This window comes from Hemiscyllium ocellatum, chromosome 17 (genome assembly GCF_020745735.1).
Source record: "Hemiscyllium ocellatum isolate sHemOce1 chromosome 17, sHemOce1.pat.X.cur, whole genome shotgun sequence".
In the NCBI taxonomy this organism is placed as follows: Eukaryota; Metazoa; Chordata; class Chondrichthyes; order Orectolobiformes; family Hemiscylliidae; genus Hemiscyllium; species Hemiscyllium ocellatum.
In genome coordinates this window covers 34,250,838-34,268,398 of record NC_083417.1, presented here as the reverse complement: position 1 = coordinate 34,268,398, position 17,561 = coordinate 34,250,838, and the positions used below count along the sequence as shown (strand labels likewise).

At 39.7% G+C, this 17,561-nt stretch overlaps 1 protein-coding gene across 2 annotated transcripts in view; it reads right to left on the bottom strand.

The window, feature by feature from the left end:
- Positions 1–17,561, bottom strand: part of zcchc14 (zinc finger, CCHC domain containing 14) — a 120,431-nt gene that overhangs the window by 26,081 nt on the left and 76,789 nt on the right. For both annotated transcript variants that reach the window (XM_060838068.1, XM_060838069.1), the window contains exons 9-11: positions 11,203–11,294; positions 6,026–6,153; positions 4,099–4,242 (exon numbers count right to left, since the gene is read on the bottom strand). In XM_060838068.1, coding sequence (XP_060694051.1) covers positions 4,099–4,242; positions 6,026–6,153; positions 11,203–11,294 — 364 coding nt within the window. The remainder of the gene's footprint in view (positions 1–4,098; positions 4,243–6,025; positions 6,154–11,202; positions 11,295–17,561) is intronic.

Sequence of the window (17,561 nt, the reverse complement as noted above, 5' to 3'; positions counted from 1 at the left end):
TGCCCCAAGAAGTCTCATCTATAAAGAACAAGATAAATTTAACCCATCAAATAATCACCATCAAGATTCCCCCCAACCTCCCCATGATAATTAAGTGATGGAAAGGCACTGTAACATCTAGTAACCAATAACCTGTTGGTTAACACTTAATTTGTTTTCTATCTTAAATATTTGGCTCTTTTTTAAGGCTTTATCCAGAAATGGATATAGCAGCTGGTGGTAGGGGTTCTTGTAGCGCAGTAGTAACGTCCCTACTTCTGAACTAGGAAGCCTGGGTTCTTGTCCCACGTACTCCAGAGGTGTCTAATAACATCCCTAAACAGCTTGATGAGAAAATATCTCTGAGCATTGGTGACAAAGGAGAGATGACAGTAATCACCCTTGAATTTAAGGTAGGAGTTGATGGAGAATGACTCCAAGGAGTTCAAGCAATGCCAAGGCCAATAAAGCTCAAAGAAAAACTCAGCCCGGAAGCTGGAATCGAAGGAAATTGGTCAAAATGAATAGAAACCAATTACTGCAGCCACTAGTTGATGACCACATTAATAATGTGCATTTATACAGACACTTCAAACTGGGGAAACACAGTAGCAGTATCAAACAAAATGTGGCACTAATCCATACAGTGTAGCTACCAGAGTGAAAGAGACAAGGACCTAATAACTTCTCCAGCACTTCTTTTAAAACTAATATTAATTCCTCTTGCTTCCTCCTTACAAATGACCCTTGCTTCTGTCGCATTTCTGGAAAATGAGTTGTAACTTCTACGAAGAGAGAACTAAAGTGAATAGCCATTGTTTAAGAAGGGAGCAGGGATAATCCAAGAAATTACAGGCTTGCGAGTCTCACATCGGTGGTAAAGAAATTATTGGAAAAGATTCTCAGGGACCAGCTCTATATATGTTTAGAAGCAAATCGACCTATTAGTGATACACAGCATGGATTTGTGCAAGAAAGTCATGCCTGTCATTTGAAGAGGTGATGAAGATGGTTGATGAGGAAAACGTGGTTGATGTTGTCTACATGGACTTCAGTGAAGCATCTGACAAAGTCCGTCATGGCAGACTGGTACAAAAGATGAAGTCACATGGTATCGGGATGAGCTGGCAAGATGGATACAGAACTTGCTTAGTCACGGGAGATGGAAGGATGCTTTTCGGAATGGAGTGTTGTGACTAGTGGTGTTCCACAGGGATCAATGCTAGGACCCCTGCTACTCGTGGTCTACATCAATGATTTGGAGGAAAATATGGATGGTCTAATTAGTAAGTTTGCAGATGACACAAAGATTGGTGGAGTTGTGGAAACTGAACAGGTTTGTCAAAGAATACAGCAAGATACAGAGTGTTGGAAGCATGGGTAGAAAAATGTCAGATGGAGTTTAATCCGGCCAAATGTGAGGTGATGCATTTGGTAAGATCAAGTACAGGTGGAAGTAATAGAGTACTGATATGCAGAGGGATCTGGGTATGCAGGTCCATGGATCACTGAAGGTGGTGGTGCAGATAGAGAAGGTAGTAAAAAAGGTCTATGGCATACTTGCCTTTATTGGAAGAGGCACTGAGTATAAGGATAGACAACTTATGCTGCAGCTTCAGTATAGACTAGCATGGTGGCTCAGTGGTTAGCACTGCTGCCTCACAGCACCAGGGACCCAGGTTCAATTCCAGCCTCGGGTGACTGTCTGTGTGGAGTTTGCACATCCTCCCAGTGTCTGCGTGGGTTTCCTCCGGGTGCTCCGGTTTCGTCCCACAGTTCAAAGATGTGCAAGTCAGGTGAATTGGCCATTCTAAAATTGCCCGTAGTGTTAGGTGCATTAGTCAGAGCGAAATGGGTTTGGGTGGGTTACTCTTCAGAGGGTCGGTGTGGACTTGTTGGGCCGAAGGGCCTGTTTCCACCCTGTAGAAAATCTAGTCTAATGTTAGGCCATTCACAATCCTATAAACTTCTCTCAGGTTGCCCGAGCCTCCTGCGTTCCAGTGAAAACAAACCCTTCTTTTATAGCTAAAATCCCCCATACTAGGCAAATTCTGGTAAACCTTTTCTGGACCATCTCCAAAGCATCCACATCCTTTTAGTAATATAGTGACCAGAACTATACATAATATTCCAAAGTTGTCAATAGCATGGTTAAAGTGGAAAGTATGAGACTTTTTCCCTAGGGTGGAGGGGTCAATTATTAGGGGACACAGTTTCAAGGTGCAGGAGGAATGATTAAAAGAAAGTACAGGGCAAGTTTTTCACACAGAGTCTGGTGAGTGCTTGGAACTGTCAGGCACTGCCAGAGAAGGTGGTAGAAGCAGACACAATAGCAGTATTCAAGAAGCACCTCAATGAATACAAGAATAGGAAGGAGATAGGAGAACACAGATACTTTAAGTGAAGATAGTATTAGTATGGAAGGGTAAAATGTGTTAGCGGAGTGGAGTGCTGTAAGGCCTGTTCCTGTGCTCTATTGTCCTTTTCTGTTCTGGTTGTTTAATTGCTCTGTCATTTTCTTGTTCTTGCAAGAGAGTTTTTAGGAGAATGAAAGGGGATCTCATTTGAAGTTTGTAAAATTCTCATAGGGCTGGACAAATGGGTATGAGGTGGTGTATTCTCTGGCCAAGGGAGATCAGCTCCTTAACTGCCACCACTGTTACAGGCTAAACATTGACCCCATTTAACACTAGTAGTTCACTGTAGCTATGGTTTGTACCACCTTGGGTTACATACAGCAAAACTTTGCCAAACATACTACGAAATTTGTATATCTAATATATTTCTAAGAATTGAAACTCCTTTTGATTAAACCTCTCTAGTTGAGGAAAACAAAAGCTATAAGCATGCCCCATTCTCACCTTAATTGATCTAACTCAAAAGAATTCAAGCATTCTACATGATGTAATGCCATAATCAGGTTAAACATCATCGATGTAGAAATATTAGAATTTCTAAAACATTTTAAATGTGCATTAAAACATACTTTACAATAGAAGAACAGACTGACAGCTGAAGATGTCAATAAATTCCTAAGTAGGAACTGTTCCTTTAATTGTTTAAGCTTTGTTCTTTTTATGATTTTGTCCATGAAAAGCTCTTCTGACATGATTTATATAAAATTACAAACTATTTTTGAGTCTTCACATGACCAATTGGACAAGGAAAGGGAAAAAAAAATCAATATCTTTGCAAATTAAAATAAGGTTTTTTTTGTTAAAATTTGCTTTCAACAGCAATGTTATGACCCATATTGATAAAGATGAGCATAGAATGCCATAACATAAGTTAATAATTCAGATCATAAAATTGGTAAAAAAAAGTGGGTGAAAGTGCATTTTATATATTTCAATATTTGCTTCCAGTTTTCTTCATAATCCCTCACGTTTTTATTACTCCTGGTGTTCCACAGGACCAGGTCCAGTTTAGCCACTTAATTTAGAAGTCTTCAGTGTGAATGTTGGGAAGCCATGTAACAGTGGAATACAATCCCAGATAACTTCATATCTACATGTAATGGAATTATATGCTGGAGGTTCAGCGGATTTTTTCCTCCCTTCCCCATAGCACTGATGTTAACAATAGCATGCCTCCTGCTTGCCTAGCTGAGATTTGTTACCACAGCTGAGTTTACAGAAATCAAGTTCACTAAATACTTTGGCTACTACTCAAGATTATGTTTACATCTGTGCGTTTTTTTTACATTTCATAAATAAGTCAGTCAATGTAAAAGAGACATTTTTGTGAATGAAGAACCTTCCATCCATAAATAAAGACAATGGCTTTCAGAAAACATGTAGTTTGGCTTTGCTAAAATACAATAATACATTTCATAATAACCACAAATTAAAAATTACCAAAAAATTATTAAGAAGTTGACTGTTTAATCATCAACATACAACACACAGGATAATAGATATTAATTATGAAATGGCAATTTTCCATACTTTATGTGATCTAACACTATTTGTTGAATTAAAATGAAAATGCAAAACAAAATAATATCAGTCATAAATCTAAGTGAAGCAATCATTTTTCCCTTTCTCAAGTTCTAGAAAACCATGTCTGCCATTTAAATCTTCTAAGACTTTATGCCCTCATCAAATTGTCAAAACTTACGTCTGTCATTTTCATCTGCACTATCTGAACTCTCCTCCCTTCCCTGAATTCCTATTGGACTTGATGGTGAACTGGAATATTCAGAGGAAGATCCACTATCTTTAATTCCCATGCGACTGTGCTGTTCTACCTCCACTCGGAGTTCTGTGAGGAAACAGAAAACACAATCATCAAATACTTCCGATGTTTTGAAGTTAAAAACATATCAAGAGGAAATCAAGATACTATTTTATTTTACTGAATTATTCAACTGTAGGATCAGAAAAAAAGTACACAACATGATATATATTTTCGTTAAATAGAGATAGTTTAAAAATCTGTTTATATTATATGCTAAATGAGCAATTGTCAAAATGAAAACGATATGCGCAAATAACAGAATTATTTGATTTTATCATTATGTAGAAAGGGGGGTGGGAAGGGGGTGAAAGGAGAGGGGGACAGCGAAAGGAGGGGAGGGGGTGAAAGGAGGGGGGGACACGAAAGGGAGGGGGGGCAAAAGGAGAGGGAGGGGCTAAAGGAGAGGGGAGCAAATGGGGGGGCGAAAGGAGGGGGGACGGCAAAATGAGGGGGGACACGAAAGGAGGGGGAGAAAGGAGGGGGGAGCGACGAAAGCGGGGGGGCAAAAGGGTGAGGGGGAAGGAGATGGGTGGGGGGAGGAGATGGGTGGGTGGGGGAGGACGGGGACGGGGGGTTGGGGGAAGGACGGGGGGGCATGGATCGGGGGGAAGGACGGGGTGTGCAGATGACGGGGGTGGGGTGGAAAAGGCCGGGGGGGGGAGTGGGAAGAGAGAATGACGGGGGGGGGGGGGGGGGGGGGGGGGGAGAGAATGACGGGGGGGGGGGGGAAAGAGAATGACAGGGGGCGGGGCAAAGGAGAGCGGGGCAAAGGAGAGCATGGGGCAGAGCAGGTGGGAAGGGTGGTGCGGTGATGGGGACGTTGGAGGCGGGCAAGGTAGAGAGTGTGGGGGTACATGAGAGAGAGGCAGGGGGAGGGAGACAGTGGGGAGGAAGAGGGAGAGGTAGGGAAGAGGGAGTTATCTCAGGAATGTAACTTGCAAGTAGTTTTCGGATTTACATATTAACGAACTGAAACCTGTAACCTCAATCTAAGTGTTTAAAACTTAACAGCCATCTCGGTATGTTTAATACCTCATATCAGTTGTCTGACTCTGTGATCTTTTAGTATAAATTGTGTGTCCTATGATCCTAACTACCTGACAAAGGAGCAGTGCTCCAAAAGCTCGTGCTTCTAAATAAACCTGCTAGACTATAACCTGGTGTTGTGCAACTTTTAACTGTGGACAAGGAACATTAAATTAGAAATTTCCTAAATTCATAGATGAAGGAGATATAGCAAATAACAGGATTTCAAATGACTTCTGGATTTCATCAATGGATGCCAGCACTAAACATATTGTTGTTACTACATTACAGTTTTTATGATAGCCTATTGTACTGAAGTGAAATCCATATACTTTTTTCAGGCAGACCTGCAACACTGATCAAGGCTCAAATCCCAAAACTGTCCTGTTCACTGCCAACTGATTTCTCAACAGGCATTCTGCTCCTAATTTGGACATTAGAGGGGCCTAATACCAGTTCTTGACGTTCACCGGGAGACCCAAAGTTCTCCCCTGTCAGCACTATCCCCAAAGAAAATATGACAGATTTTGCAGTGAAAGGAATTGCACAGATTAGGTGAAGGCCACCCACTACTTCAACCAATAAATGCCAATTTCCAGCTCTGTGTCACCAAGTCACTGTTTATTCTCCTCCGAAACACACTGAACTCACAAGCATATAGGAACTTGAAGAAATGCAGAGTAGTGAAGGCAGGAGACAAATTTATTGTCAAAGCTTTATTTTTTGTTGAGTGATTATAGATCGAGATGCCAATAATTGATTTGAACTTTTCAAAAAGTACCTGCATTAGGGATACAGCGGATCGAGTGAATGGGACCAAAATGACTTGTTGGTGTGACCCGTGCAATACCAGCACTGGAAACAGGTGACTGACCCGTACTATTGATATTTCTTTTCTCAGACTTCTCCCTGAAAAACAAAAAAATTAAACTTCTAAATTGGAAAAATCATGATGACCAGAAAGTTCAAAATTTCCAATTTAATTGAATTTAAAGTTACAGAATCATATGCAACATCTTGTCTGCATTTGTTGAGACATTTGTATTTTTTTTAACCATGTGCTTTTATCATGCACCTTTGCCAAGCTGAAGAGTTAGAATAAGCAAGTATTCTCTGATTATGTTTACCGTATTCCCACCAATATCAGAATTCAATAGCAAAAGCGAGTAAATGAAGCAGTACTGTCACTGCTGCAAAGATTAAGTTTCACCAAAAGATATTATTTCCACAGCCTAAGTCAGAGGCACATTTCTCCTTGAACAATGTAAAGTTACTGGCTGTGCCAGAGGTACAGAATGAAGTAGTAGTTTTCTATCTGTTGACTGGTACAAACAGACCCATGTGTTGTAGAAGATATGGCCACTAATAACAAAAGGGGAATTTTAACCTCAAGAACTTGTAGGTTTGAGTCTGGTATCTTGGAAAGAAAGTGTGGAAACAAATTTGATGGAGATAGAAGTGGGTTTCCAAAATCTTCTCAGAAAGCAGTTTGGTCATTTCAATATTATAACCAGTGCATCAGAATTAACCATCATTTTAAACTTAACTCTGGGTGGTCAGGTTTTGTGTCAGGCAACTGGTCAGCTAAAGAGAGAGGAAGACTGTTGAATATAGTAAGCAAGTGTATTTCCATTCATTTACTGGATCTAGTTTCCCTGTTTACAATGCCCTGCAATCAAATAATTTCTGACCAAACCTTCACCTTCTGTGCCCTTCTGATCTCTCCCTTATACCAACCCTTGGAATGTCATCACCCTATTCAGTCCCCAGTCATGCTATTCTTTTCTGCAAAAGGTATCTAAACGTTTCCTTTGTGGGATAATTTCATCACTGCACCTTGTCCAGCTCAATGACCCTTCTCCCTGCTCCCCAAGAGCAGCCTATGCTAAAGGTCTGTGTTCCAACAATCAGGCAGTCAGGCTTTCAATCTGGCAAAGTACAGCTACAAAAAAAGGCAAAAAATGTTAACCATATCCTATCATTAACTTCAGCAGAATGCAAGACTCGACCTTGCAGGTTCACTCCAAAAAGGAGCATCCCTGCTCTGTTGTCACCAAACTAATAGCATGCCAAAGTCATAAATCATGATTTAAAAGCAAGTGCTCAAGTATTTGCACATGTAGTTTTTCTGCCATCTGAATGTTTGTTGCCCAGAAATGAAAGTACTGTGATGGGCTCTACACCAATTTGGCATGGAGTTGATGCTGTTAACATTAAAAACACTTCAGGTTGGCTGGACTGTAACTGCTTATAGCAAACTTCAGACTAGAATAATTCACTCTTTTCTCAATGCAATATCTACTGGAATTCTCTCAAAACAAATGAGCTCAGGGTCTCAATGCAGAAAAATGTACCCATGAATCTCATGTCTGCTAATTCACAGTGTAGCAGAAGGTTGCACGAACCATCGTGTTACTGCAAATCACAATAACTCCACATTTTTAATTTGTTATTCTGGGGACAGCACCACCACAAAGAATTTGGAGTATGTAGTGCAGGATGGTTGTAATACAGTTTTTGATTACACAGCAGACTTTAAAATCCTGTGCAGTACTAGCTTGCTTCTCTTACAATACAGAACACTTCCAAATTATAAAATCAATTATAGTTTGAACTGTGTACTTCATATGGCTTTCTTGTTTATTTTCTGACCTGGATTACTTAAATATGATTTTTTTTAAAAAATGTCTATTTTTTAATCTTTTGCAACTTTAGGGAGACCATCCACTATTGTTTGAGAGGTGACTGCCTTACAGTCAGATAGTATGCTTGTAGTTTTAGCAATATATCATGTTTTCAGACTTAATATATTCTAAAGGCAATAGTACTCTGGAGTCTCCAAATTATTGTGACCCTCTGCATATACTGTATGAAGATACTTACTAATGCAAAAAACCAACATGACAACCAACAAAGTAATATGGACTCATTAAAAAATAAGTTTTGCATAGATTACACTACACAATTAATACTTCCTTCAAGATATTCAAAAGTCCAATGAAAAATAAAATAATACCTTCCCACATAATCACAAATGTTTCTCACAAATTAGGAACAAAGAAACTCAGTCTTTATCGCTTTGTAAAAATTAGGGGATTAAGTCCTATGTCTACAATGTTTATTCCCTAAACAGGGAATAAAGATTCTACATTAAGATAATAGAGGGGAAGAGAGTTTATTTTTGCAAATCAAATTATGGAGAATAATTTCTTGGAACATTATTTTGGTCTACATTGTAAAATCGATTTTATAAAACCATAGTTGCAAAGTGAACAAAGCTGGAAACTGAATACTCAAAAAAAACCTATTTGGCAATTCAGAAGGAAAGGAAGAACAACAAGTGGGATTCCTCTGTAAATAAAGATGGAAGTTAGGACTGAGGAGTAAGAACACACCAGATGACCCTTTCAGCCTGTTCCACCATTTAATAATATCACGATTGTGCTTCATCTCCACTTTTTTGTCTGTATCCCATAATCTTCAACTCCCCATCAAAAATTTTTGAACTCAGCCTTCACAACCTTCTGAGGCTAAGAATTCACTACTCCTAAATGAATAGTCAAGAGAAAATAAACTCTCCACATCTGTTTTAGAAGGAATGTATTTAATCCTTAAAACACGTCCCTTGTTTTCATCTTTACCACAAGAGGAAACAACCCTCAGTATCTATCTGATCCAGTCCCCTGAAGATCACATATATATCAATAATGATCATATAATCATTCTTCTAAACTCCAACCTGTATAGACTGTTTCATCCTAGGAATATGTTCAGTGAACCTTCGAAAGTAAAACTACATAACTCTGCAGTAGTCTCCCCAACACACTGCTGCAAAGAAAACTTGCTTACTATGATATTCCAACCCTCTACCAGTAAATGACAACCTCCCAACAGTCTTCCTAATCACTTGGTGTATCTGTAAACTAATTCGTATACTAGGACACTCAGATCCCTGTGTACCACCAAATCCTGCAAGCTCTCTCCATTAAACAGTATACAGTTTTCCCATTCTTCTACCAAGTTGAATAAGTTCACATTTTCCCACATTATTTTTTGTCTGCCAAAGATTTGCTGATACACTTAACCTGTTTATGTCCCTTTGCAGACTCTCCAACTCCTCTTGACAACTTACTTTCATTTGCATGTTGGTGTCATCAGTAAATTTAGCTGCCACCCGATCTATCCCCTCATCCAAATCATTGACATAGATTGTAAATAGTGGAGGGCCTAGTACTGATTCCTCTGGCAACCCATTGGTGACAGCTGTGAAAAGACCCATTTATCCCTAATGTTTCCTGTTAACTAACAGATCCTTACCTCACACTAATATGTTAACTCCTACATTATGTGCTCTTATCTTGTGCAGCAACATTTGAAGTGGATATCCAAAAGCTGTTTGGTAAACAAATAAATCACATCTGCCATTTGCCCAACATGGATGTTGCCTCATCAAAAAAACAGATTGGTTAAACATGACTTTCGCTCATGTTGGCTCTGCCTGATCAAATTGTGATTTCTGAAGTACTCAGCAATAGTCTGTTTAATAATGAATTGTAACAGCTTTTCTTTGACAAATGTTAAGCTAACCTATAGTTTCCGCCTCCCTTCTTTGTTGAATAAAGGCACTACATGTGTTATTTTCTAATTCACCTGGACCATTCCAGAATCAAAAAGAACTTTTGTTTTAAGACAGTTATAACCAATGCATGTACTATCCTGTGCCACATATTGTTTAAGACCCTAGGACATGGCCCATCCAGTTCTGCAGGCTTGTCAGCCCTCTACACTTGTATGGGGCCAGTTCAGAACATTCACTAGGTGGATTCCTGGGATGGAAGTGTTGGCTTATAAGAAAACCCTGAGCAGGTTGGGCCAATACTTACTGGATTTTAGAAGAATGAGAGATGATCTTGCTCAAACATGTTAAGATTCTAAGAGAATTTAAAAGGGTCGATGTGAAGAGGACATGGTATCAAGAAACAGGGTGATACATTTAAAAATAAAGAGTGTCCCATTTAAGAAAAGCAGGAATTCTTCTCTCAGAGAACCATTGGTCTTTGGAACTCACTTGCCAGACAATAGTAGAGGTTCAATCATTTAATATATTCATGGCTAAGTTAGTTGTATTTTTGATCTGCAAGGGGGTCACGGGTTATGGGAGGCAGACAGATGTGTGGAGTTAAAACCACAATCCAATCAGCAATGATTTTACTGAATGACAGAACTGGTTCAAAGGGCCTACTTCTGCCTCCTATATTTATGTAGTTGTTTCAAATTATTTTACAATACAGCAGACCAACTAATGCTACTCAATTATTATACAATTTAAAAAGTCACTATCTTACAGCTGACTGAGGCTAATCTGTTACAAACCCACCTTCCACCAAGAATCCTTAAAAAACTCTACATTTTAAAAAATAGTTGCCTTCCCTATGCTTCAACAGTTTTAAAAAATTGTACATGATGCTATTTCCTGCACAAAGCATATAGCTAGATAATCGTACCATCTGATAAAACCATTTTTACAAAGGATTAGCAGATCTCATTGGATAAAGAAATAAATAAGAGGAATGCATAGTTATGAAAAATGCTGTGTGACATAGCAACTTTCTCTTCCAACAGCAAATGAAGAATTCCTGGAGAAATGTTTACATTCACTTGTTTGAATATTATTTTGCTATGTAAGTAAAGAAAGCCTTCAACCAACTTTAAAAGAGAAAATCAGCAATCACATCCCCAAGAACAACAAAGAAATTAAATTAATATTTTGTACAAATACCAACATAGCAGTTAAACATCAATATAATTCAAATATAAGAGCAATCATTTGTATGCTGCCAAATTGTCAGCAATGTCAATATATCAGATTTATAATTTTTTTGAATAGAGTTCACGATTACACACACAAGTCCTTCAGTAGTCTTTAAAAAAAAAATCAAGAATGTTTTAAAAACCTACTTTTCAAGCTCTAGCTGCATCTTCAGCTTTTTCTTCGCTCCTAATGTGAGTGTTTCAAACTTATTCAGATCTTCTTCAGTAAGACTGAGGAACTACAAAAAAACTCAGTGATTAATTCAATTTGAAATATGAGATTAAAGCAGAATTTAGTTTCAATTACCACTTAAAGGCAAAAGTTGTGGCTGTAAATTAACACATCATTAAATTGCTATAACAATACATCTCAACAGATAGAGTTTTTTAAAAAAAAAAATCAACTTCAAACGCAGGTTACAATTTTTCTGGAAACACCAAAGACTAGTTTTTCACCCCACAAATAATGTTGCTAGCAAACACATAACTACAGAAAGCAGGATACTGGGAGCTAGAAAAAAAATCGAAAAACTAGACCCCAGAAGGTGGTAATCGAAGGATAACTCAGTGCACATGCTAGCAAGATCAGGAATTGGAGAAGCTTAAATGCCTGGCAGAAGAGATGGTACTGGAGGAATTTAGATTTTTGAGGCATTGGAACTAATTTTGGGGAAGTTGTGAAAAGTTAAAGCCATTCCAGTATCCTCAAAGTGGTATTTGCAAATGTATGAGGGTTCACACTAGAATGGCAATGAGATTAGAAGTGGGGGAGACAACAGTGAGAGAAACAAAAGGTGGAAATTGTGACAATGTGCCTTTAAGATGGATTTTTTTTTCTCTGTCTTGCTTCTCTTAAAGAGGGATGTTATAAACTTGGTGCCGAGGTATCTGTTCCATTTTGGGGTTTTTCAAAAGTACACAAAAGAAGCATAAGTGGGTGCAGTCAGGCTCACACAGACTCAAGGTTTTAGTGTTGCTTTAGTTGTTGAAAATGGGGTTTTGGAGTTGAAGCTGCTGGATACAGCACTCTCTCTGTTGCTGCTGCAAAAGCTGGAATGCTCTCTCTGCTGTTTGATTCACTCATGGAATACAGGGAGAACTAGCCATTTGGATACAGAACTGGCTCAAAGGTAGAAGACAGAGGGTGGTGGTGGAGGGTTGTTTTTCAGACTGGAGGCCTCTGACCAGTGGAGTGCCACAAGGATCAGTGTTGGGCCCTCTACTTTTTGTCATTTATATAAATGATTTGGATTCGAGCATAAGAGGTACAGTTAGTAAGTTTGCAGATGACACCAAAATTGGAGGTGCAGTGGACAGCGAAGAGGGTTACCTCACATTAAAATCGGATCTTGACTAGATAGGCCAATGGACTGAGAAGTAGCAGATGGAGTTTAATTCAGATAAATGCGAGGTGCTGCATTTTGGGAAAGCAAATCTTAGCAGGACTTATTCAATTAAAAGGTAAGGTCCAAGGGAGTGTGGCTGAACAAAGAAACTTTGGGAGTGCAGGTTCATAGCTCCTTGAAAGTGGAGTTGCAGGTAGATAGGATAGTGAAGGCGGCGTTTGGTATGCTTTCCTTTATTGGCCAGAGTATTGAGTACAGGAGGTGGGAGGTCATGTTGCGGCCGTACAGGACATTGGTACAGGCCACTGTTGGAATATTGCGTGCAATTCTGGTCTCCTTCCCATCGGAAAGATGTTGTGAAACTGGAAAGGGTTCAGGAAAGATTTACAAGAATGTTGCCAGGGTTGGAGGATCTGAGCTACAGGGAGAGGCTGAACAGGCTGGGGATGTTTTCCCTGGAGCGTCAGAGGCTGAGGGTGACCATATAGAGGTTTACAAAATTATGAGGGGCATGGACAGGATAAATAGGCGAAGTCTTTCCCTGGGGTTGGGGAGTCCAGAACTAGAGGGCATAGGTTTAGGGTGAGAGTGGAAAGATATAAAAGAGACTAAGGGGCAACTTTTTCACGCAGAGGGTGGTACGTGTATGGAATGAGCTGCCAGAGGATGTGGTGGAGGCTGGTACAACTGCAACATTTAAGAGGCATTTGGATGGGTATATGAATAGGAAGGGTTTGGATGGATATGGGCCAGGTGCTGGCAGGTGGGACTAGATTGGGTTGGGATATCTGGTCGGCATGGATGGGTTGGGCCGAAGGGTCTGTTTCCATGCTGTACATCTCTATGACTCTTTGACTCTATTCTGTCAGTGTTCTGTACTGGAGGAGATAGCAAGTGAGCAAATTTATTTTGCTGAATTTGCCTTTGCCAAGAGTATTTTTATGGAATGCTGCTATATTCGAACAGTTGACGAGTAATAGTTAAATAATATATTATTTTGTTAACCTTTCTGATAGAGTTAAAGTTATGCCTTTCTTTCTTTGTATGTTTTTTAACTGTGGTGTAAGAATTAGGTGTGTTTTGCTTAAAGCCTAGTAGTTTGACCAATCAAATCACACCTGGAACTCAGCACCTCTCATTTGCCTCTAAATAAGAGGAAAGTTATGGTGTAAGCTATCTCCTAGATAGGTTTTGGGGGTTTTAGTCTCAGCAATAACAAAATGAAAGTCAGAAATTTAGACAACAAAAAAGTGGAAGGCAGAGGAAATAAAAACCAGCAAACAGTAGTAGAACTGCGCAAAAATGTCAGAAAGACAAGTCAAAAGGTACTATATCTGAAGGCACAAAGGATTCACAATAAGATAGTCGAATTACCTGTACAAATCGTTGTAAGTAGGTATGACTTGACTGTGATTATGGAGACATAGCTGCATGATAAGCAAGGTTGGGAATGGAACATTCAAAAGGTATTCAGTCTTTAGGACAGGAAAAAGGTAAAAGGTCAGGTAGCATAATTAGTGAAAGGTGAAGTCAGTGCTACAGTGAGAATGGATATGGTGCGGATGATCTAAATGCAGAATTAATTTGCTTGGTCTAAGGAGTAGAAAGCATTATTGGGAGTCATCTGTAGGCTTCTTGTAAGTCGGCCATGGGATTAGAGATTCATGTAATAATAATCGTCTGTGACCTTTACCTAAATATGGACTGAGCAAACCACATTAGCAGTGATACATTAGCATTAGCATAGGAGTTTCTGGAAGGTGTACAGGATGATTTTAGAATCATAGAATCTCTACAATATGGAAACAGGCCATTTGGCCCAAGTCCATGCTGACCCTCCAGATCCATTCCCCTACCCTATTACTCTACATTTACCCCTGACTAATGCACCTAACCCACACATCCCTGAACACTATGGGCAATTTAGCACAGTCAATTCACCTAACCTGCACAGTTTTAGATTGTGGGAGGAAACCGGAGCACCCGGAGGAAACCCATGCAGACACTGGGAAAATGTGCAAACTCCACACAGACAAATCAATATATTCAGGATTCAACAGCAAACAGGCAATCCTATGTTTGAATTTGCAAAATAAGAAGGGATGAATCAATAACCTTGTGATAAGAGGTCCTTCAGAAAAAAAGTGATCATATTAGGATATAATTATTTATAGGGGTAGAAAGTGGAATAGTCCAAACTGAAACTAGGGTCCTAAATCCAAACAAAGGAAACTACAAAAGAAATGAAGGCTGAGCTGGCTGTGATATACTAGGAAAATTCAATTAAAAGGCATGACAGTGGATTGGCAATTGCTAATATTTAAAAAAAATGCAAGCATTACAACCGATATACATTCATTTGGGCGAAAGAACACAATTGGAAAAGCCTCATCCATTGCTAACGAAAGTAAACGAGGATAGTTCTTGATCCAAAGAGCAATCATATAAGGTTGCTAGAAATATTAGCAAGCCTGAAGGGTGAGCAATTTATAATTCAGCAAACTGGAACCAAGTGTCATGGAGTTGTACAGCCCAGAAATAAGCCCTTCGGTCTAACCAATCCATGAACATAATCCCAAACTAAAGTAGTCCCACCTGCTGCTTCTGGCTCAGATCACTTCCAACATTGTAACTGAACCCGCATCATGTCTATTAAACATTGTAACTGTATCCTCATCCACCACTTTCTCAGGATGTTCATTCCAACACAAACCATCCTCCATGTAAAACATTTGCCTCTCATGTCTTTTCAAAATCATTCTCCTCACCTTAAAAATGTGTTCCCTAATCTTGAAATTCCCCATCCTAGGGAAAAGACAACTACCATTAGAGAGAAGTCTATAAAATAATGAGGTGCCTATCAGGTCACCTCTCAACCTCCTAGGCACCAGTGAAGAAAGGTCCCAGCCTATCCAGCCTTTCTTTATAACTCAAAGCTCCATGCCCGGCAACATCCTGGTAAACCTCTTCTGAACTCTCCAGCTTAACAGTATCCTTCCTACAACTGAGTAACAAGAGCAGTATTCCAGAAGAAGCCTTACCAATGTCCTGTAAACTTCAACAGGACTTCCCAAATCCTATAGTCAAGGGACTGAGCAATGAAAGCAAGTATGTCAAATGTCTTTTTAACCACCCTGTCTATGTGATGCAAACTTCAAAGAATTATGGACCTGAACCCTTAGATCCCTCTGTTCTACAACACTACCCAATGCCCTACCATTAATTGTATAAGCTCTACCTTTGTTTGTTGTACCGAAATGCAATTCACCAGCATTTGATCCATATCCCTCTAAACTTTTCCTATTTGTGTACCTATCCATATACATGTTCAATTTTGTAAATGTACCCGCCTCCACCACTTCCTCTGGAAGCTCATTCCATACACGCACCACCTTCTGTTTGAAAAAGTTGTTCCTAAGGTCCCTTTTAAATCTGTCCCCTCTCACCTTAAACCTATGTCCTCTAGTTCTGGCCTCCCCAACTTTGGAAAAAGACCGTGGCTATTCACCCTATCTTTGCCTCTCATGATTTCATAAACCTTTATAAAAGGTCACCCCTCAACCTCTGGCACTCCACGGAAAATAGCAACAGCCTATTCAACCTCTCCCTCTAGCTCAAACCCTCCAACCTCGACAACATCCTTGTAAATCTTTTCTGAACCTTTCAAGTTTCACAATATCTTTCCTTCAGCAAGGAGACCAGAATCAAATGCAATATTCCAGAAGTGTCTAACCAATGTGCTGTACTGCCACATCATGACATTCCAACTCCCGCACTCAATGCAGTGACCTAAAAATTCCTCTTCAAGGAATTATGAACCTGTACTCCAAGGTCCCTTTGTTCAGAAAGGCTTCCCAGGACCTTACCATTAAGTGTACAAGTCCTACCCTGATTTGCCTGATCAGAATGCAACACCCCATGTTTGTTTATCTAAATTAAACTCCATCTGTCACTCCTCAGCCTATCGAACTCCGAGATAACCTTCTTCACTGTCCACTACACCACCAATTTTGGTGTCATTTGAAAACTCATTAACCATTCCTCCATTATTCACATCCAAATCATTTATAGAAGTTATGAAAATCAGTGGACCTAGTACCAATCCTTGCGACACACCGTTGGTCAGAGGCCACCACCACAATGTCTCCTAACTTCAAAAGAAAACTTGTACCCAACTGGCTAGCTCTCCCTGGATTCTATGTGATCTGACTTGCTAACCAGTCTATCAGGCTGAACCTTGATGAATACCTTGCTGAAGTCCACATAGACAACGTCCACCACTCTGTTATCAACAATCTTCTTCATCACAAAACCCAATCAAGTTAGTGATTTGCCATGCACAAAACCACGTTGACTATCCCTAATCAATCTTTGCTTTTCAAAATACATGTAAATCCTGTCCTCAGGATCCCCTCCAACAATTTACCCACCACTGACATCAGGCTCAAATGTTATAGTTCCTTGGCTTTTTCTTACCGTCTTTCTTAAATAATGCTACAACAGCCAACCTCCAGTCTTCTGACACCTTACTGAGGCTAGCATTGATACGAATATCTCAGCAACATGGTCAGAAATCACTTATTTAGCTTCCCAAAAAATTTTGGGATACCCTATCAGGTCACCAGAGTTTTACAAAAAGGGGGAAATACTGCCAGAGGGAGTGGTGGAGGTTAGTAAAATTAGAACATTTAAAAGGTATCTGGATAGATACGTGAATAGGAAGAGTTTAGAGGGATATGGGCCAAGTGCTGGCAAATGGGACTAGATTAATTTTGGATATCCGGCCAGCATGGATGAGTTGGACCAAAGAATCTGTTTCAGTGCTGTACATTTCTATGACTCTATAACATATTTAGTCCAAGAAACTGACCCTCTGATGAGAGATGGTTTAAATCCACACCCTCAATTATTCTGCATTGGAACATAATATATTGGTAGTAGATGCTACTGCAAAGCATTAAAATGGCAAGTTTTGAGAAGATTTATAGCTCAGATTGACATTCTGGATATAGGCTTGCTCGCTGAGCTGGAAGGTTCAAGTTCAGACATTTCATCACCATACTAGGTAACATCTTGTGAGCCTCCAGATGAAGCACTGCTGATGATTCCTGCTTTCTATTTCTAAACACAACCAGAAACCGTAGCCACTCTCCCCTACAT